Source organism: Rhea americana, unplaced genomic scaffold (genome assembly GCF_003343005.1).
Source record: "Rhea americana isolate MKP2758 unplaced genomic scaffold, rheAme1 scaffold_202, whole genome shotgun sequence".
Taxonomy (NCBI): domain Eukaryota; kingdom Metazoa; phylum Chordata; class Aves; order Rheiformes; family Rheidae; genus Rhea; species Rhea americana.
The window spans coordinates 933,698-955,432 of record NW_028186173.1 but is presented as its reverse complement, the minus strand read 5'-3'; the positions used below and the strand labels follow the sequence as shown (position 1 = coordinate 955,432).

General features: G+C 43.3%; 1 protein-coding gene across 3 annotated transcripts in view; it reads left to right on the top strand.

The window, feature by feature from the left end:
* MFSD1 (major facilitator superfamily domain containing 1) overlaps positions 1-21,735 on the top strand; it is a 40,532-nt gene that overhangs the window by 6,872 nt on the left and 11,925 nt on the right. The window contains exons 10-17 of one of the 3 annotated variants that reach the window (XM_085304052.1): positions 953-1,009; positions 1,611-1,767; positions 3,150-3,247; positions 3,577-3,689; positions 4,165-4,212; positions 5,507-5,567; positions 8,675-8,789; positions 9,042-10,475. In XM_085304052.1, the coding sequence (XP_085160178.1) occupies positions 953-1,009; positions 1,611-1,767; positions 3,150-3,247; positions 3,577-3,689; positions 4,165-4,212; positions 5,507-5,567; positions 8,675-8,789; positions 9,042-9,101 (709 nt within the window). In that variant the 3' untranslated portion in view covers positions 9,102-10,475. Of the gene's footprint in view, positions 1-952; positions 1,010-1,610; positions 1,768-3,149; positions 3,248-3,576; positions 3,690-4,164; positions 4,213-5,506; positions 5,568-7,675; positions 8,650-8,674; positions 8,790-9,041; positions 10,476-21,735 lie in introns of those variants that run through there. The other 2 variants (XR_014895747.1, XM_085304053.1) reach the window with 2 other exon arrangements.

Sequence of the window (21,735 nt, the reverse complement as noted above, 5' to 3'; positions counted from 1 at the left end):
AAAGGGGAGAGATGTTGGCTAATATTTAAGAATTCCAGGTGCCTACAGAACAACTCATCTCCTAGCAAGTCTGCTGTGCTTTGTCTCTTTTTTTGTGGCGCTGTTTGGAATACTTGCAATACAAGTAATCATAAGTATTATGGTTTCCTTATCTGCTGAGCTTTGTGAGATATACTATTGCTTAGCATAGGCTGAGTAGTCAGAGCTCTAAAGCTTAATACGTGTTCAATTTTTTGATTAAAACTTGATGCAGATCTAAAACATGGCATAAGTTTCAGTGCAGGAAGCTGTGGACAGCTGCCATGTAGAATTTCTTCTATACTCACGCACTGACTGAGTATGAGGGGCTTTAAATGAATGCAGTTACAGCTTTGGACTGGAGTTCTCTTATTGTACTGATTTTAAGAATACATTAAGTTGAAACTTGAAGTACTTTTATGCAGGTTTTTCTTATGAATCTCATGACGATCTTATAATAGATCAATCAAATGTCTGCTGAATATTCTTGTGATTGGAGACAGTTCTCTTAAGCTCAGTGCATATTGAATGAGAAGGAAAAGATTGAGCTCGCTGACTGTAAGACCTCTCCAGGCTAACTAGATGCCCGTTTTCTGCTTGTGAGTGCATTCCAAAAGTTCTCACTTTAGTCTCATGCGGTATTTCTGTTGCATAGCACAGTAACAAGACATTAGCACTAGTTGCATCCTTTGGCTTCCCCAAAATGTGATTTGAACAGTCTTTTTAGAAAAAATTTCTCTGACTTAATAAGCTCCTAAATGTCTTACAAAAGAGGATCTCTTATAGAGAAGTAGCAGATGTCAGTCAAAGCTATATTTAAAAGTCCTCTGTAAACTAGAATCTCCTGCATTTACTTAGTTTAGCTTAAAACTTTGCTTTTACTTCATACAAATATGAATTGTTCTGAACTTGTGGATTTCTTTTTTATTCTTAGGGTTTTCTTCATTGAGAAATTCAAATTCTCATCTCAAGAAGCAAGTGCAATTAACAGGTATTTTGCGGTTGTTTTAACAAGTAAATATGCAACTGTGTTTTTAGAGGCATATGTACCTGAGCTCTGAAAGTTTAGGAAGAAGTTGGGATCTGCTGTTGAAGATGGTTTGCATTTAGGTGAATAGATAAACTTCCCACAGCCTGAGAAGTAACTGGGAGATGCCAATGTTTAAGTAAAAATAAGTATTAGATCTTCACATTTAASAATCAAAAGGGGGAAGTTCTGCCTCGAGGATATCTTAGCATTTGATGATTTCCTTCAGAACAATAGAAGGAGATTAATAGCAATGCTAAATGAAACTTTCCTTGTTTGAGAATGAGTCTGTGATATGGCAAAATACAAAACGTTTGATCCAAAGATTTAAAGTGCTTTAAATGTGTCAGTCTTTCCTTATTGGATATTGAATGTTCTTATGTCCTCAGGCCTCCAAGGAATTTTGAGTTGTGGAGGGCTCTTGTTTGTTTGGGGGTTTTTGTTTTATTAAGACTTCACAAGCAATAGCAGAATTTGACATTTTTATGTGATGATACTTATAGCTTGGAAAACGCRAAGTTGTCTGTGACTAGTGTTCAGTTCTCTTATTTTTACTCTTTTGCAGTATTGTTTATATCATATCTGCACCCATGTCCCCTGTCTTTGGACTGCTGGTGGATAAAGTTGGAAAGAATATCATCTGGGTTTTATGTGCTGTAATAACTACACTTGCTTCTCACATCATGTTGGCTTTTACCTTCTGGAACCCCTGGGTGGCAATGGTAACTGATTTCTCTTAAGAGACTATTATAACTCAATATGATAAAATAGAAAATTGAGTTGATAATGAATCATTCTGTGTACGTTGTCTGCGTCTTCTGACTTTGGTTAGTTCTTGAAAACTATATGGGTTTTCCAGACTAATATAAAAGCAAAGTGTGCCTAACTGGCTAAGGCACCATGAGCTGTCTGTGACCCTAAGATAACACTTTAACTTTCGGTATTTCTTGGTGGGTGGCAGTAAATGCACGTGTGTTTTTTGGAGTGGAAAAGATAGTTCACATGCCGCTCTCTATAGCAGTGATTCTGTAACTGTTCAGTGAAAAAAAAAAAAAAGTAAAAAAGAAAAAAGAAGTTCAGCTTCCTAGGAAATGTTGGATTAAATGTGGCAACTCTTTGCCCATTCAGAGAAGACCTTAATTTCACCATGATCTCTGCAGGTAGATGGTGCTCTGTTTCAGAGGTCTGCCCTCAAGCTTCTCAAGACTCTCTCCTCACAGTAACTACGACTCGATTACTGTGCTAGTTGCTCACTCCTTCTAAATTTTACTCTCTTGGTGTAATTCTGAAGTTAATTAATATCATAATTAACAATATTTAGTTGCCTCTAATGTGCTGTGTGTATTGGATAGTGGTACACCTCAAAGATCTGGTTGTTTCCCCTTTCCAGGGCAAACTGCCTGAGAAATGACTTTGGAGCTTGGGTTTACAGGTTTAAATCTGGTGCTCAGCATGTATGAAGGTTAAATATGGGGTCTTTGTTCTTATTTTTTTCCAGTGGGATTCAGCACTGATAATTTTCCTCTGGATATTAATTTTAGGCTCTAAAATTTCTGTGTCAGCATTCAAGTTAGATGGAATAGCTATTAGATTAAAGGTAAATGGAAACTGTTTCCTGGTTTTGAGGCCCATTATATAGGGTTCAGTTTCTGAGTCACTTTGCTTTTGGATGTTCGAAGGGGTTGAGAGAAATTTTTGTTGGTTCAAAGGTGTTTTTAGGATTTCTGTAGACCGACTTTTGTATATAATCCTTGATTGCAAAAGTTCTTGGTTGTAATAGAAATCTATGTGCTCTCCCACCAAATTGAGACCTTTTATTAGAAGCTTTTCACACTTTATGATGAGACCAAATTCATCTAGCTCTGGCTTGAGGTAACAGGTTATTTTGTTTTAACGATCTTCTTGGTATTATGATTTCACATAACCCAGGCTGGAAAAAAGTTGCCTCTTCTAAATGTGCATATTTATGTAGAAGGGTATTGCAAAAAAACTTTATTCTTTTTTGTTCTTTTTTGGAGGAGGGAAATATGTTAATTTATTAATACTTTACACAAAAATGCATTGAACTTAATACCTGTTTACTTGTTCTTATTTGTTTCACCAGTGTTTACTAGGAGTGGCTTACTCATTGCTTGCCTGTGCCCTGTGGCCCATGGTGGCCTTTGTAGTTCCAGAACATCAGCTGGGAACTGCCTATGGCTTGTAAGTACTTATATGTATCTTTATGCTGTAAAAATACTGAATTTCAAGCAGTTCTAGTAAATTAATGGTTAATAACTTCCTCAGAGTTCAGGAAACCTTACATATTTTCAGGATGTATATGTGGTAGAGCATGTGGTTGTGGTGGATGCACAGAAATGTCTTCAAATATGTGGAGTCATGAGTGTAGTTGTGTAACATTTGAGAAGAGATTAAACTTCTTTTTTGTTCAATGCCACTAATGATTTTTGTTTTGTTTAAAAATACACACACACAMAAATATATATACACACACATATACATACAGTGGTAATTCTTTGTTCATGTGTTAGTATGCAGTCTATCCAGAATCTGGGTCTGGCAATTATTGCTATAGCAGCTGGTATGATACTGGATACAAGAGGATATCTGTTTCTCGAAGTGTTCTTCAGTGCTTGCGTTTGCTGTAAGTAGCAAAAACATTAAAAATGGATTCTGTACTTTCGGGAGACTTTAAGCTTTTCTTTTAACATTTCTTTWACCATAAAACGGTAGTACCTACACTTTGTGTAGTTGGAAGGAAAYTTCAACTGGGGCAATGTTGAGGATAACTCATCCTAGGGAGGTATTTTGTATTTTTGAAGAGGCATAAGTAGTTTGAGTATTGAAAATACAAARAGTGAATAAAAGGATAGCTAAATGATACTTTTAAAGGCTATGTTTATATGATGGTTTTTATTAGTATAAATAACTCAGAAGTTATTTTTGTTTTACTACTTGCAAGTATAGTGGAGTTTTTAGAAGTAATTAAGTGGTTCTGGTAAAGTCTGCCTTCTAGAATGATCGTGAAGAATCTTGGTTATTGCTTAACTGTCTGTTCTTATGTCATTGTTTTAAATTTGTTGACTCTAATTGTGTGGTGTCTTTTTTTTTTTTTTTAGTGTCACTAATAGCTGTAGTCATGCTGTATTTTGTGAATCACCTCACAGGTAAAGTATTTTCACCTTCTCTTGATGTTTGTTTTCCACCATAATTCTTAAAGCTATCAAGTTGAACTGTTCACGGTTGATACTGAAAAACCCCCTGTCAGATGCTGTAGCTCCTGAGTTTGGTAGCAGCAGCATCTATTGGGTGAGAATTGTCCTCGTAATTGCTTTTTCCTAGACATGCAAGTGTGTAATTCCCTAAACTTTCCTGTGATGTTAAATCTGATCAGTGGGGCATGCAATATCTGTCCTTCAGCTCACTTGAATGAACACCTAGGATATTCTGCAGATAATTTCAAATTGTTCTTTCTAAGCTGGTTGGCAAACTTGACTGTGTATGTGTCTGCAAATATAAAAACTTAATTCTGTAGATCTTCCTTCAAATAGCTGTGTTCTTAATCCATCTCAGCTGTTTTTTCAGCTCATTGTATTAATCACTTAAAGATACAGTGGTGAAGTTGAGTGCTGGGAAATGCTTGTTACACGTAGTTCGCTTGCTGATAATGTGTGGTTATGTCAGCAGAAGATGTGCTAGGATTTTGGTATGTTTCTGTTGCTTTCAAATCATGAAGCCTGCACCATTTCTGTTAAAAGTAATTCTCAACTGGGAAGAGAGATCTGCTTGGTGGGTCTGAGACAGAACTTCTTAATTTAATTTCAGCCTGTCATCTTTGCTTTGTTCCTGACTTTTTTTTTTCCCTTTGTAGTTCTTGCTTCTTGAAATTACTGTTGCTTACTCTGAGGTTCTGATATTCCAGCATGTAAGCATTTAATTTGGGTGCSAGTGAAGGCTGTTTAATGCTAATTAATGGGATTTCTCCAAATTGATGCTTACAACAGAGCTCACAGTTAAAAGTGTTACTGCCCATAACCTGTTCCTGCTTTGTATTACTGGAGCAACATTGTCTCTTTAGCAGCTACAGTGTCTTGGAAAYTTATTCTAGATATTGTCAGTGGGAAGTAGTAACTACTGAGGGATCTAGATGGCATTTCTTTCCAAGTTGTTTCCACTTTCTCTGCTTTTATAGTATAATATGGTGAATTAGAGATGAAACTCTGTTAAGCAACAAAAGTGGATCAGGCTTGAGACCTCGGTTTGGTTCCTGATTTGACTTGCTTGTATTGTTTCAAATAGGTTGTGTTTTCTCTATGTATCAGTTTCTGCTTTTGTAAAATTACTCCACTGATGTCTTTGGCAAAATACTTTGAGAATTTCTTTAACAAAATATAATATCAAAAATATACTTTCAGAAGATCAATTTCTAGAGTTTCAAAGTATGTATTGCTTCTGTTGCAGGAGGTGATCTTAACTGGTCTGCAAAGAAAAGGGAAAAACTGCAAAAAGTAGCTGCAACTGAGTAAGTATAAAGAACAGTAAAGAACAATGTCCTTCAGAAGGACTTAACCTAAAGTAATTAAGTGGATTAATGTTCTGAAGAGTCATATTAAAAGCTATATCTCTTAAAGAAACTACCCACTAGTTAGTTTGTTTCAGTTTGATCCTCTTGCTTTCTCATTTAGAAGTCTTAATTTAACCTCTTGTCTTTGAAAACTGGCTTGAGGCTAAATTTCAGTGCTAATGTGCTAATGGAAGTTGGTCAGATTCTGCGTAAATATGTTGACTTCAGTGAAAAGCTTCCATTTCAGAAAGAAAATGGAGTACAGGGATTCCAGTAAGTGGAATCAGTTTCCTTTGAAAGAAATTCAAACACCTGAGAGCAGAAATTCATAAAATGAACCAATTCTGACAGTTGATCCAATTAAATCTCATTCTGCAGGAGACTTGAATGTCTTGCTTTCTTCTTTACAGAAGATGAGGATAGTGACATTCTTCAGAATAGTAATTTAAAAATCCACTAAACTGCTTTCAACAAAACATCGATGACATATTAAAAGTCCACGGTTGTGCGTTGTCCAAACAGCTGAAATTAGGTGGTGGGTTTCTGTGCTTTTTAAGAGTGTTGTTTAAATCAAACATGGAAGATGTCTGTCATCTTCTGTTGGTTTGCTGCCAGTGTTCCATGATACTGGCTTTATCCCCTCTGCAGTGTAGAAAGTTCACTTGCTTTTCTTTGTTTTGCTATCCAAGAATGCTAAAAGAGGGACTCTTAAGCTTACAAGGGGCATGGAATACCTTACAAGAAGATCAAACTGACACTGGGTTAGTTTCAACCTATAAAACGGTTACCTTGTGTGGTCGGGAAGAGAAGTGGAGATCGGGGGGGGAAAAGAAAAAAAACACTGTATGGAATTTAAAATCCATTAAGAGATGTCACCTTAAAGGCAAAAATTCCCCTAACTTGTTCTCCAACTCCTCCAGTATCTACTTAAGTGTCTAGTACTCAAGGATTGTTATGCTGTGAGTGTTTGAAGATTAAATTACGCTGTGTGCTATGAGCACTAAAACAAGCTGATTAGAGAATGCAAAAGCGATGAAGTCCTGGTGAATGTATTTATTTCACTGTATTTAAAGCAAAAGTGTAAGTTGATTCTTATCAGTGGAGCAACTGTAAGAAATCCTAGGATCTGCTCTTTTAATTGAATTTTTCTCTGAGATTGCGAATGAGAGCTGCTGGAAGGGGTGCAGCATGTGCCTACATAGTACGCACTTCTTGATGTTTTTCTAGCCTTGGTTCGGTATTTGTAACGCAAGTGTAGTCTTGTGTTAATCTGAATTAGAACTTTCAAGATAACTTTTTTTTTTGAAAATGAAGTGTGTTTTTTGCACCTCTAATGTCATGTCAGGCTAATCTTTAGAATTTGAACTACTTGTATGTGAACCATGTGACGTTTTTCTTTTGATACGCTCTCTGTTACGAGCTAATTCAGCTCAGCAAGTCTTCAAATTTTGAACTTTGCCTGTAATGTTGCTGGAATTTTTTACATCTTAGTACATAGGTACTAAAATTCATCTGCAGCTACTATGCATTTCACTATTAATTTCATTCCAGAGAGATACTTTACTAACATGATGTTTTTTATAAATGAACTTTATGGACTTCTCTAGAAGTAGACTGTGCAATTGTCCATATGATGATACTTAGTTTAAGGGTGAGAGGAACCAAAAAACCTGTCAAAGGTTTTCTCTGGTTTGTGCTGGGATGTGACATTGTTTGGATTCTTGCCCTGATTTATGGGGCTGTTGTGCCTCAGCCTTGAGGAAGGCAACTAAAACCTTACCAGTTGTAGAAGTTTTGCTAACTTTGTTCTGTTGAATGTCATCCTTGAGCCAACAGATCGCAGCCGGTTTTTATTAAAAACACAACAGAAACACACCACCTTGTACCCAGGAACAAAGGAATTCTATGCCCAAACAGATCTGCTCCTTTTAATCTATCTGACCCATGGAAGGTGCATGTAACACTTCCAGTATTTACTCAAGGATGGTTTTGTATTAGAGTAGGCTATGGGATATAGTGCCTTAGAGCATTACTTCTAGTAATTTTCATTACAATGTTTTTTGCAGAAAAGAAATTTGAATAGCAAATATCATCCAGAAGTGGGGAGCGTTTGATCAGCAACATGTCAACTTGAAGAATTATGGTGTTACTTAGTTTGGTGGTTAGCCGTGGACAGTAGCTCTTTGGAAGAGAGGCTAACCTGCTGAGGATTTTACAGTAAATGGCTAAATTCCATGCTTTGTAACCAGTTTTAATTAATGCAGATCTGTTTCTCAATATTTGCACAAAATTGGTTTATGACCTTTTACACTGTGTTTAAGCTCTATCACTAAAGAAGGTACTCTGCAACCTGAAGCAAACTTTGTCTTAAAAATAAAGTCTAATTTAAAGTGTCATCTTTAAACAGCACTCTGTTATTTTGATGGGAGTAGAAATTTCCTGATATAACGGCGTTTTATGTACTTTGAGGGACTCTGCCTTCCAGAACTTAGAAATGGGTCACTCTGTTACTGCCTTTATCGCTGTCTTAATGCAAACCAATGTCTTAAGTTAAATTATCTGGGGTTTGTTCAGTTGTCCTTCTTCTTAAGACTTGGTGAAAAGTGAGTGATAACTATGTGGTCAAATATTGACTCTTTTGTAGAAGATCACTATCAATTTTGAAGACTGCTGAGCAGTCTTTTATTTGTATTTCTGGCAACTGCTTCTTTTTGTAACGTAATCTTCATATATTTTAAGGGATGAAAACTTGTTTAATAAAGGGATGATATAAATTTTGTTGTAAGAACTGAGCATGTTGTAATCTGTGAAAATGAAGATTTCTTTCTACTGAAGTATAACAGCCTAAATAAAAGGAAACTTCAGAAAATAGCCTCTCTCTTTCTTTATACCAAAGTAGTATAATCTATGTGCATCTTTTGTCTTTTAATCTGATATTGAGTATTCCATCTCTAAACACAGGAGCTCTTCTTAGTTATTAGAGATAAAATTACCATACATGAGATAAAGTTGTTTTGGATCTGCACTCTTTGGTGCAAGTCTTTTAAACCAATTTTGTTTTCCAGAGCAGAAGAACAAGAGAGACTCAGACGTCAGAATGAAGATGACTTGGCTAAGTTGCAGCCAAAAGATGATGACTTTAGTTTAAGGAATAGATACCTCTCCAAACTAGGCGCTCAGGTATTAGTAGCAAAGTAGGGTTTTTAATTATTAAGAAAAGAGTTAGTGCTAAACTCGGCTTCTTGCCTCAAATAGCCAGGAAACTGGCCTCTGAGTAAAATGCCAAATGTATCCTTGTTCTTGGAAATGAAGTCCTGCCCATGGTAACTRGAAATCTAATGAGGAAAATGGAAATGAATTAATGGCTGATGATGAGGTGAGGAGTAGACTTACTAAGGTATATGACTCTTTTCCCTGATTTTATTTTTGCAGCTGCCAGATAATTATTCTTCCTACTTATCAACAATGGCACATAGAAGCGTGTTGAAATAGCATCTTGGCCCACTTGCAGAGGCAGAAGTAATTGAAGTTCCTGTACACAGAACTTTGCTAGTACTGAGAATTAATACAAGCAAAAGCAGAATGATGTACCACTTCTGCAACTGTAGATCCTATTTTTAAAATACCTTAAACTCCCTCTGGATAACAAAGACACCAAAGAAGAATCATCTGGCTCTCTATTTGAACCCAGGAGCTATATGTTGCACCATCCTGTCTAAAATAGCTAAGACTTCATCTGTTCTTACTACAAAACAGAGCGTCTGAAATATGGAAACCCTGTTACAGTAATCAGCTTGCTGTGAAATGAGTCTTGATGTGGGCATGGGGTGATTGAGACTCTTAATTTGGACAACTTTGTTAACAAGTTGGTGATAGTCTGTTTCATTTTTCTTATAGAAAAAATTTGGGGAAAATGACTTTTGTTGTGGTCAAATAAATATTTTTGAGGAAATCAGGTTATGATTTTAATGTTCCTATTTAAAAAGTACTGGCCCTTGAATTCAGTATTAATCACAGGCTTGGCTGTAACCTCATGCAAGTCCCGATTAATATGAATATTGGTAAATCTTTAAAAGATTGTGAATAACAACTCTGGAAATGTAGGAGGAGCTGAAGTTTTACATTCACTGGAAAAAATGTTTAACTTCATTGTGAAGTACTTCTGTGCAATTTTGGTGGAAGACTTGTTCCTGAATAGAACTAGGTCCTGATAGCTCCTCCAGGGCCCATTTTCCAAATTCTTACTTTCTTTTGTTTTTAACTATTTGGGCTCGATTGTGGAATCGAACACATTCTTAAACTAGTCTTACTTGAAGGGCAGGAGCATCTGGCTTTCTTAAGCAGCAGTTGCTCAAGGGAAGAGCTACTCTGCAAGCAGAGGCTTCAGTGCACAGTAGTGAGTGAGCTTGTCCTGGCTTACTTCGGGAGTCCTTGCAAGCAACAAAATGCTGAAGAGCTACTGGTTGGCCTTTGACCAACTGCTTGAAGACAGAATATTACAATAAAAATGTCACCTTATAGCTGTGTAACACTTGCTTACAGTAATTTGAGGAGACCTTCTGGAACTCGTGTGTTTAAGATATTTCTCYGTGGAGATTTCTGCCGTGTTGTATCATCTTCCTGAAAGACTAAGCSAGGACTATGGTGGTAGTACTATGTTCTGAAGAATGACCTAGGAAGGTAAAAGAGCAGATTCTGAACCTTGAGTTAACTGCTGAAGGGGAATTCCTTTACCTGTGATGACTTGCTGGTGCTATCTTTGAAAACAAAACATTGTTGGCTGTGAGGCTGGATGGTGCAAGGCTAACTTATTTGCCTGTTGRCTTGTGAACTCTGGGTCTTTTTTTAATAAAAACTTCAAATGGCTGCTGCCACTTGTATTTTTCTTACTGCTTGTAATGTGTTGTTACCTTTGGTGGTAGTTGAGACTTATTTATTTAAGTGAGCATGGCTTCTGCTTTCTCCAGAGAAATATTTGCAAGGCGTTTCTGGGAAGTGTATCTTTGAGGATCCAAAGGGGAAGTTTCCCCCACTTACGTCACTTGTTGGTTGATGCATTTTTATTTCTTGGGGGGGGGGTGGGGGAGGGAATTAGATTTTCTTGTTGTTTCACTGCTCTTCCTCCTATCTTTCCTCTGTCTGTTCTCATTGCTCGTAGATCTGTCTTTGCTTCTCCTCCAACRCTGACATGTTATGGTTATAGATAACTATTCCACTGCTACCTGTMGCTATTGTCACATGAAATATCAAGCTATGAATTCAGAGTTTTGCTGAAACTTTATTTTCAGTTCCTAATTTCTCTATACTCTTAAGCAGCTTGGTAAAGTGCAATGGTTGACTTCTGYGCAGATATAATTTCCTGTGTCAGCTCAACTCCAAACACCCTAGCCTTTTCTTTCTGCATGTTTTCTGCTCAGTGATTACCTTGCATTTTCGTTCCTGGATGTGGTGCATGGAAGCCATCTGGCTCTTGTTGCTCCATCCTCTGTTCCTCTAGSAGCTTTCTGGCAGAGTGGAGCCTTCCACTTTCTACTGCCAGCTCGCTTTCTCACAGCCTGGCATGAAAGTGTTCACCACAGCACTGATASGTCAAACTCCTGGCGTATAGTTTCSAGATAGAKGTTGACCATCAAGAACAAAATGGGAAAAGGCATTTTTTAATGGAGGTGTTTCTTTTTTTTCTGTTCTTTTTTTGTGAGAAGTCTGGTTGTATTTGTTGTGGGAAGGATAAGGCCAGCAGCTACCCAAAGGAGCAGGCTGCCTGCCCTGGCGAGGGCAGGGGCTGCCTGAGCATGTGCTGCTGGAGCGTGATTTGGCAATACCTGCGTGAGTCTTGCTTACGGTGGGTCTGGAATGGCTCGAGCTGAAGGCTGCTTGTCTTTGTGGAGYGCCTCTCTCTTTCCAAAGCTGCTCCTGGTGCCTCTTCCACTTGCCAGTGCGAGAGGTGGGTGGTATGATATGGTTTGCCTGACTTATTTTGTGGATTGGGCTCTGTTTCCAGACTATAATGGTCTGACTGGGTTGGTACTAAAGAAATAACGTGACAGACAACTTATGCTATGCTTTAGGTGCAGTAAATATCGWAGTGAATAGCAGCTCAATACAGTATTTTATTAAAATATCTGGAAGAATTTCAGAGAGGTGTAACTTAAGAATGTAAATTGTGCTATCCATCTCCTGTCTATTACTCCTGCTGCTCCCCCAGGGTGCCTTTAGGGGTGGGGAATGCCCAAGGTCTTCAGGATGGTTCTTTTTTTTTGTTTTTCTTTTGACAGATCTTTTCCTTATCACTGGACTTTTCAGTAGATTTTCTCATGTTCAGTTAAAAAATTAGTTATTATCTCATTGAGTATCTTACTGCTGTAGGTGCTATTTTACTGCTTCTGCTGCTGTGCAGATGGTCAAGCAAAGTGACAAAGAGCTGCTCAAATGAGCTGCGTCGTTGAGTAACGCACACACATCTCTGTTCTTAATGTATTCGTGCTGGGTTTTGTTCAATGGCGCAGATGTGTGTTGGCAAGAAGGGGAAGCCTGTTAGCCCTAGACTTCTGCGCACGTGGCGTGCTGTATTATGCAGACCACTTAAAAGAAAATATTTGAAACAGAAATACTCCATAAATACTTAAATTTCCCATGTATTCAAAGGATGAAATAACTCTTTCAAACATTCAGTAATGGAATAGCTGTCTTGAAGACACTGCAGTGCTTCAAGTCTCATGGTGTTCTCCAAGTAGGTAAATGTGTTTGCAGCTTTTTTTTTTTTTTGGATAAATACTGGTCACTAAGCACAGCATAGCAAAAAAGTTTTAATGCAAAGATAGTACTTACTCATAAGCTTTCTATTCTCCAGGACCTTGGAAGTCTTTAACTATAACAGCAACAGCAGTGAAAGCTTCCTCATCCCGAACCTCCCAGAGCACCCGTCTTTGGCCCGCAGCCAAGACGCCAGGACGGGTTCTGTTCGTCCTTCCCTGCGAAGGGCAGGGCTGGAGCCGGCTTGCTTGGGCCGCTGCTCAGCCGCCACGTACGGTGGGCTGCAGCAGTCACCGAGCTCGGCTGGGTCTGAACGAACGTCTCGCGAACTCAAGCTGCTCTCTCTCGTTGCCAAGCCTCTGCTGAGTGTTAGGGAAAGAAGCTGCCTTGACTGCCTCAGTGCCTTGATCTGGATTCGCTGGTCCAGATTGCCCGTGTCACTGTGACTGCAGCAGCTGTGTTCGGGTGGGSAGGAGGGCAAACGCAGTCCGGCCCAGAGCTCTCCTGGAGGTGCTCTGGAACTTCTGAAGGAAAGCGYGTTCTTTTTGTTCCTTTGTTTTTGGCCTTTTTGTTTCTTTTCAGGGGTATCCCATGACTGTATTTTTTTTCTTTTTTTTCTTTTTTTCTTTTTTTCCCAATTCTGATGCTTTTGGAGATGTGGTCAGTGTCCCAGCTAGATCATTTGTTAGTCTCAAAAGGAAATGCCTTTTATTCTCSTAGTGTTTTCCAGCTCCTGCTGTCTTACTTTGCTTCCTCTGAATAGTTGCTTCCTCAGCATGAACCAAGGGGATGTCGCCCAGCCACTGGGTGCAGGGAAGGCCTGCTAGCTCGAGTGTGGGGTTGGAAGTGATTAACACTTTCCAATAGCAACAGCCCGCTTGTGTTTCTSTTACAGTACTTGCTAAGGTCGTTGATCTGCTTCTTGCCTATTAAGTTTCGTACGAATAATCAAAGCTTGCTCCTAGCCCATGATGCCCCCGACATTTAAGTGAAGCGCAATAGGGCATGGCATGGGTGGGGAGGAAATCAGAACCTGGCCGTTCCTGTGAGCGCCTCTTGGCCGAGCTGGCTGTGTTACTGAGCTGCCTGTGCAGAGACGACTGCAGCTTTCTGAACCAGGCTTCTGCTGCAGTGCTGCTGTGTGTGCTGTAGGTAGCAGCACTGAGAAGGGATCGTACAAACGGTGTTCGTGTTTCCAAGTGTCTTGTGGTAGGCGTACCACAACTTCTTGGCTAGTGAACTGCCCCARACTACTGGCTGCTGCTGCTGTGATTTGCATGACAGCTAAGCTGTGTCTGAAGATGCTTTGGAGATAATTTTAGTTGTTACATTTCCTGAAAYGTTATATGTAAGGCAAAGGCCTCTTAATACCATATTTAGAACTGATTCCAGGTAAGAAAATAGAGGGGAAATGAAAGCAATTATCATCCTTGATTTAGCTTTTTAAAGTACAGTTGTAGCATTTTAAACATTTGGTACCTAACTAATGACCACAGGCAATTGCTTACCTCTATTTTGGTGCATCTTCCTTGGTTATTTAGCATCATTTGTGTTCAGTCCTCTTTATAATTAGAAGCAGTAGATGTATTTTTTGGAAAGGGTGCATTTCAACTTTATTATTMACAGCTGATCCAGGAAATCATGACAACTAGTCCATTATTCCTTCATAAATACAGTTCCTCTTGTTCTTCCCCAAACTTGTCCTCAACAAAGTTTGTATTAGCTAGGGAAACTGTAGTTAAGAGATATCTCTTCCATTGTGCAGGTGAGTTTTATGGCTCTTCTCCAAGTCAAATACTCAGTAAAGTGGAACGGATCTGCAGTGTTTCAAAGTTAGCAGGGATCTCTTTCTCCAGGATTTGCTCCCTCAGCATGAGGGAAGTTGTCTTTGGGCATCTGTCGCATTTGCGTTCCCAGCAGGCCTAGCAAGAGGGTCTGCCTTGTGCAGTCTGAGCTCCACAGCSAGCCTGGCTCTGTTGGTTTGACCAGAAAGAAAGTAGAGGAGRGGGTTGATGCAACTGTTCAGGCTCACTAGAGGCCTCCAGATCTTGTAAAGTAAGCTCCAGCGTTGAAAGAGTTGGCATTCGGTTATCCGGTACACCCGAACGAAGAGGTAGATGGTCCGGGTGATGTGGAAGGGAAGCAAGCAGACAGCGAAGAGGCCGCACACCAGGAGAATGGTTCGGATTGACTTGGCTCGAGCAGCGCGTCCCATGGGGTTGGTGTCCCCCGTGGTTTGGATCAGGCTTTTGATCATCGAGCAATAGCAGACTAAAATGATGAGAAAAGGAAAGAGGAAGCCGGATACCGTTAAAGCCATGCCGTAGGGGTAGTAGCTGTTGAGGTTCTCAGGACTTGTCATGTCGTAGCAGACGGTGTGGTTGTTGATGACACCAGTGCGGGCGTAGATGAGGGTGGGCAAGAGCTGTAGGAACACCAGTGCCCAGGAGGCTGCTGTGCCAACGGTGGCCAGGCGCCGGGTCCGGTAGGGCAGCGAGCGAATCGGGTAGCAAACGCCTAGGAAGCGGTGGACGCTGATGCAAGTCAGCAGCAGGATGCCACCGTACAGGTTGACGTAAAACAAGAACCGCACCAGCTTGCAGAGCAGCTCCCCGAAAGGCCACGTGTCCTGCAGGATGTAGTTGATAACGAGCAAGGGCAAAGAGCAGAGGTACAGCAGGTCTGCTACGGCCAGGTTCACCAGGTAGATGGTGGTGCAGGTCCACTCCTTCGCGCGGCGGCAGCTGAGCCACAGCATGGCCCCGTTGAGGAGCAGCCCCAGCACGAAGAYGGAGCTGTACGTCAGGGGGAGCAGGACGTACTTGTAGTTTTCCGCGAGCGGGCACGGTGCTTTCCCCGCCGTGCCGTTCCCCATTTCCGCCGGCCTCGGCCCTGCTCGGCGCAGCCGTGGGCACCGTGCGCTGCTGCTCTGCTCTTTAAAGCCTCCTGCGCGCCCTGCCAGAAATAGARACGGGAACGCCCGGCAGCCGCCTGTCGCCCGCGGCCCTTGCCTCTTGGCACCACGAGGCAAGCCGTAGGATCATAAATAAAGTGCATTAAGGAAACCTCTGAAGAGGTGAAACCGCGATGGAAGCGGTGCCACGTCACTGTTACGACCCGAATTCAACCAAAGCTTGGCGGCGTGCCCGCGGGCGGCGCGGCTGGCCTGCGAGGACAGCTGGCGGTCCTCGTTGCAGAGCCGGGCCGAAGCCGCTGTGACCTTCCCCGCGGGGCTCAAGATCAGCCTGGAGCACCCGTGACTCGGGGCGCGTTTAATCCCGGCCGGCGAGCGACGGGCTCGCGCGACCGGCGGCCGCAGGCGGCCTCGCTGGCCGGGACGGCGTCGGCAGCGCGCGCTCGTGGCCGCCCGGGCGAGAGCGGCGGCAGCCGCGCTCTGCCCGCGGGGCTGGGGACGGTGCTGTTTTTCCCTGCTTGCTCTGCTCCTCTCGGGTGAAAGGCGCTCCCCGGCCGCTGGCGTTGCCTTCAGAGACGTTGCAGCTCTCGTGCTTCTGCGTAGCGTGGTGCGAGGCRCGCAGCGGAAAGTTCCGCTTTTGAGTTGCGTGCCAATTTCTGGTGCGTTTGGTTTGACAGCAGCCTTGTGCTCTGGGGTCTTTTAGTGTTTTGGCCCTCTGCAAAGCCCTTGTGCTGGATGGGGGTGCCAAGCCCTCGGTGTCGACGGGGAGCAAACGCGGAGAGCCGCCGCGGTTGGCGGGCGGCGCTCGTTCCCCGTCCGGGGGTAGGCGAGGTTGCTCTGGACCAGCAGGTTAAACTGGGGTGGAAGACGTGAGCAGCACAGTTTATTCTAACGCACGCTTGCGTATTCGGYGGTTAACTTGTCACTAGAGGTCGGTACTGTTGCATTAATGTACGCGAAATGTTTTCTGCAATAGGATAAAAAGGGTCTTATTTCAAGGCTGCAGCTGCCCTCATTCGTTACTGCCGCTTGTTTGCATAGTTTCAGAGGCTGCTTGCTGAAGTGAATATTAACGCCAGCAAGGTGCAGCAGAAGGTAGTTGCTTTTGTCTCTTATGCTGATAAAAATGGTTGAGTAATAGTGACCAAATTTACTTCTTTTTTTTGGCTGTATTAGCTAATGTTTGTCCTAAAGGTGTGAAAATGCAGAACCGAATGCTTGCTTCCCACATGTGTCGAATGTTTCCAGTGTGGTCCAGATGTTTTCCAGTAAAGTACGTGTAGATGATACTAGTGCTTTTCAGCTTGTTCTTCTCTGATACAGCTTCCTAAGGCACGGACAGCTGGAGGGCCGAGAGCTCTGTGGGGTTGTCCCAGGTTATGACGCTGCTGCTCAGGCTGACGCGTCTGTAAGTTTTTAGGAAAGTCTAGGTGGCCAAAACTGATTTATCTATTTTCAGACATGGCTGAATGTATCCTGAACCCTGAACTGAACCGGAACACTTGTAGCGCACCTACTTCAGCTAGAACTTTGCGTCTCTGTGGAAATGTTGTGTTGAGGTGTTGGTTGTCTGTGGTCTCTTCAGTGCTCACTGGGGAGTACCAGCTGGGAAGGGTGGGCTTGCTGACACCTCTCCTGCTGTCCTCCACCAGCATCCACGTGAGAGTGCTGCAAGCGCGGGGTAAGCTCTTGGGGCTGTGCGAGAACCTCACTTGCTGCAGGTCTCTATCCATAGCTTCCATGTTTTCTGTATATTCTTTGAGCTTGGCTAAAGTTTTGTAGCAGCGGCTTGTCCAGCAGTGTTGAATCATGGCACTATCTCCTGGAGAACAGGGTCCAGCGAGCTGGTGTTTCTGTCCACCAGTGCCTGGGGGCTTTCTCCTCCTTTTATCCCTCTTTTAATTCTGAAGTTTTCCAGTATGACAAGACTCTGTTTGCTGATTAATTTTTCCCAAGCACACATTGCTCTTGTGTCCAGCCCTCTCAAGGAAAATTTTAACCACTCTGGAAGCCATTTTCACAATCTGGAGACCATCTCCCCGGAGAGGGATGGCTCTGCACTTCTGAAAAATTAAGGAAGTGTAGACTTCTATTCCGGAGTATGCCTCTTCCCTAGCAATTAATTCATGCCCTGTTCAGACAATTAACATCATTATGGGTCCATCTGGATAGGACAYGGGCGTTCACACGCCGCTTCAGGCCTGCGTGTGACTAGAATGCCATAATGCTGCTGTTTTCAGCCAGCAGACTAGTTTTCTCCCTGGGATTCATGAATCTGAAGAACTCTTGCAGGGATTATTGGCATTTTTTTTTTTAGCCTGTGACAAATGAAATTACAGAAAACATGAATTGAACTTCTATCAGGAGTTCCTTTTGATGGTACAGCCTTGGTGGATCCCACTGGGATGGAGAAGCTTCTGCTGCACTTGGGCACTGTGACCAACTGGGTAGCTGATGTCTCCCAGAGATGTCAGTTCTTTTAAACTGACTTTCTGAATCCAAGCTGGGTAATTCTTGGTCCTCTCCATTTCCTTGGGACTCATTTGGTTCACCTTGCTTAGGCTGCTGGCAACTTCACATGCTGGAAAAGGAAGCAAAGAGTCCACCACCGATTTCCACCYCCCTCAACACAGCACACAACGTGAGGCTGCTGTGGAAATGACAGTTTAGGGGCAAGACAACTGCTTTCTACGAAATCTTCCCCCCTTCTGATGGGTTCCAGGGAATAATTGGTGTTTGGCACTGGTGTGTTGCTCAGTGCACTGYGGAAGGGTTCTGGGGTGCGTGTTCTGGAGCAACTTCAACTAATCCAGCTGGGAGTGGTGCCCCTAGGGGGTTTCAGTTGTGTTTGTGTGGCTGGGTTTGACCTTTGAAGGATCTACCCTAGAATATGTCTGGCTATAGGCTGAGATCTTCTCATTCTGCAAGCAAAAAGTGGGGCTTTTCAGCAAACAGAAGGAAGAAGATCGCTTCTGTTCTGTTTCCTCTGAAGGAGCAAATTTCACTTTCTGGTATCTTTAATTTTCACGTAGTATGTGCGGGTCTGTAAACATGAGGCTGTTCTGTTCCTCAAATTATTAAAATCTACGGTACTGTAATATCTTAATTAACTGACTTGCTTACATGTTTACAAAGCTGTTTCTTTGGATATAAAACAGCTGCTAATGTCAGTAATTCAGAAATAGAAACGCGAGATGCCAGCTACGCTCGTCAGCTGCGCCAATGCTTGAACGTAACTGGCCGCTTCASATTGAGGTAGGTGACGTAACTGCCTTGTAGCATCCTAGGTGCAATGGTCTACCTATAGCAATTGCTGAAAAATATCTCAAATATCACTTAGATGTTTATGGAAAATTGATTGACTTGCTTAATACTGCAGATTTAGGGCCGTTTTTTGTTCGTTCTAGCTCGTTTGGGCTGCTGGCAGGGCTGGGGCGAGCTCGCCCCTCCTTGTTGCTGCCCTTCATCTCCCACCCAGGGCCGCGTGGGCTTGTGGCACCGGCACGCGAAGGGGTCGGCAAGCAGCGTGCCGGTGCTCCTGCGGGGAGGCCGCCAGCTTGGAAAGCAAAGGTAGAAGCAGTGTTTTGGTGAAAAGCTGCTGCTTTTATTCTCAGGCTAGGCGAGAACAGCACTATCAGTTCACGCAGTGATGTTGGACAAACAGCCAGGCGTAGTCACTTGAGCAAAGGGAAATACTTCAGAAATAAATGTGAAGACATCGTTGATAAGAGTATGTAACAGAGAGCCAGGGAATGTTTTCTTACAGACAGTCTTTGGTTTTTTTCACTTATATTTTTGTATATTTATACACTTACGTCTATTTTATAGAGCAGCAGAGAACAAATCAACTCGATCTGTTGGTCAGGAATGAGCTCTGTTGGGGAACTGGCTCTTAAAACGGCTTCACGGTGTTCCCGGTTGGCCCCTGCTGAACCGGGTAACTTCTGCCTGGTCCCTGGGTGATCGGGTGTTCCTAGGTCGGCCAGCTGCTAACCTCGTTTCGGARCTAGCTTGCTTTGTCCCTGCTGTTGCTCTAACGCAAGTTGCCGAACTTGGGGTGAGCTTCGTTTAGGAGYGCGCCCTACCTTGAATACGAGGTTAGCATAAAACCTCGCTTGGGACACAACAAGCAATCAAAATTTCTTATAAAAGGAGCTTCCAAAAGCAGATTTTCCAGGCTCTGTGTATAAAACTCRGTTAAAATAGCTGTTATTGAGGCTAGAGTTGATAACTCAGTGTATGAAATCTGCCATAAATGATTGATACACAGACGAGAAGCTGAGTGAAAAGCGAAGGGAAGGTGTGGGATTGCAAGGGCAGACCGGCCGCGCTGCTCCCACGTCCGCCTCCCGCCTCGAGGCGTCCTCAGCGCGCGCCCGCGGCGCGCTGGCCGCGAGCGCGCTCCCCGCTCGCCCGCGGGCCCGGCTGCGAGGCACGCTTTGGTACCCGGCGCCGCGCTGGCGCGGCTGTGCGTTAGCCGCTGCTTTTCTGAAGTCACGAGGAGCGACCCATGCTCAGACGCCAAATGACCTCATCTGAAATTTCATTTGAGGCCTGGGYGCTTTTTAATTTTTTTAGTGTGTTTTGGAGCCAATCTTGCTAAGGGTGGAAGAACTGCGAGATGCCCTGAGGTGAAAAAACAGGCTGTTCAGTCAAGTTTAATGGGGTTTCACCCTTGCTGTTCCTGTTCTTTACTTTCTGTTCTGAATTTTGCAGGTCAGATCTCTGGATGTTGACTGAAGCAACGTTATATTCCGGACCAGGTTAAATGATGTTGGCTGTAACCACTGGAAGTTGGTGGAAACTGCATGTCAGCAGCAGGTTTGCTGTCTCCCTCTGTGCTCACGTCTGGTCCCAGGGATATAACTTCCAGCTGATTTCCTTAGAACCACTTCCTTCAGTCTGCTTTGCCTAGTTGTTATTTGCTTTGGTGGTGGTCTGGTGGGATTGTTTTTTTGGAGGTTTCTTTGGGTTTTGGGGGTTTTTTGTGTGATTTTGTTTTTTGGATCACAGAATGGTTGAGGTTGGCAGGGACCTGTGGAGATCATCTAGTCCAACCCCCTCTGCTCACGCTTCATCATCTAGAGCATGTTGCACAGGATCACATCCAGGAGGGCTTTGACTGTCTCCAGAGGAGACTCCACAACCTCTCTGGGCAGCCTGTTCCAGTGCTTGGTCACCCTCACAGTAACGAAGTTCTTCCTCATATTCAGGTGGAACTTCCTGTGGTTCAGTTTGTGCCTGCTGCCTCTTGCCCCGTTGCTGGACACCACTGAGAAGAGTCTGGCCCCATCCTCTTGACACTCAAGATATTTGTACACACTGAAAAACATCCCTTCTCAGCCTTGTCTTCTCCAGGCTGAACAGACCCAGCTCTCTCAGCCGTTCCTCATAGCAGGGATGCTCCAGTCCCCTAATCATCTTCATAGCCCAACACAGGGGCTCTGAAAAAACCTCTCTGTTGAAAACACTTCAGTTGACTGATGTTCGTTGTAAGTATTAGAGCTTGGCCGTACGAGAAGCAGCGATGCTGGAGCCGCGAGGGTGGCTGCTGCCCTCTGGATTGGTAAGGTGGCCGTGCTGTAGCCACCGATGGTCGCAGTGACAGAGAGCGTGTGTTAAATGAGGGTTTTCCTTGTATGGAATATCTCCTGTTCCTTAGCTTCTGCCTAAATCAGCTAAAGTCTACATTTGCATTTTTTTTTTTTGCAAGATTTCCTCCCTTTTTACCCTAAGTGTCTTTGCGGTAAATTATTCTGCACGTTTATGTGTATGGAAATGGTTGTGGCTTATTGCTTGGCGCTGGAGCTAAGAGGCAGGGCACTTCCTGGGGTTTTGTTTTGAGCCTGCTGCTGGCCCTGCTGCTTTGGAAAAGTCCCTTAGACCCACGGCTGGTAACACCAAGTGTCTCGAGTCACAGGGCCCCCAGCTGAAGACGGGCCGAGCGGCTGATAAAACCAGTTTGCTCAACGCATCTGCAAATCCCTGCTGCTTGCCTTGGTCTGGGTACCCGTAACGTGCGTCGTTTTCCAGTTCGGGCCGCGGGCCCCGCTGGTGGGGAGACCCCGGCCTCGTGCTCGGGCCGGGAGCGGTACGGACCTCGGGAAAGCCGCTTGCGGCTCCGGCGCTTTCAGCCCCTCCGGGGGCTCGTTTCTGCTTTGCGGCATTGAGCCCAGCAGCCTGCGGCTGGGCCGCTCGCGTGATGATTTGTCTGTACGCTCGTGGCACGTAGGGTACTGTGAGGTTTTAATTGAGGTATGTTAATTGTTTAAAAAGTGTCAAATGCAGGGCGCTCTGCGTAGATGCAGGCTTTTTCCCTCTGTGTGAAATTATTTTTCTCATTTTCTTCTACATCTTTTTTTTTTCCTTGYTTTTTCTTTATACAGGCTGCTGATGTAAAGGGTTTATTCATGAGGTTAACCTAATTACTGTCTTCAGAAACAAAGCCTGTTTCTACAG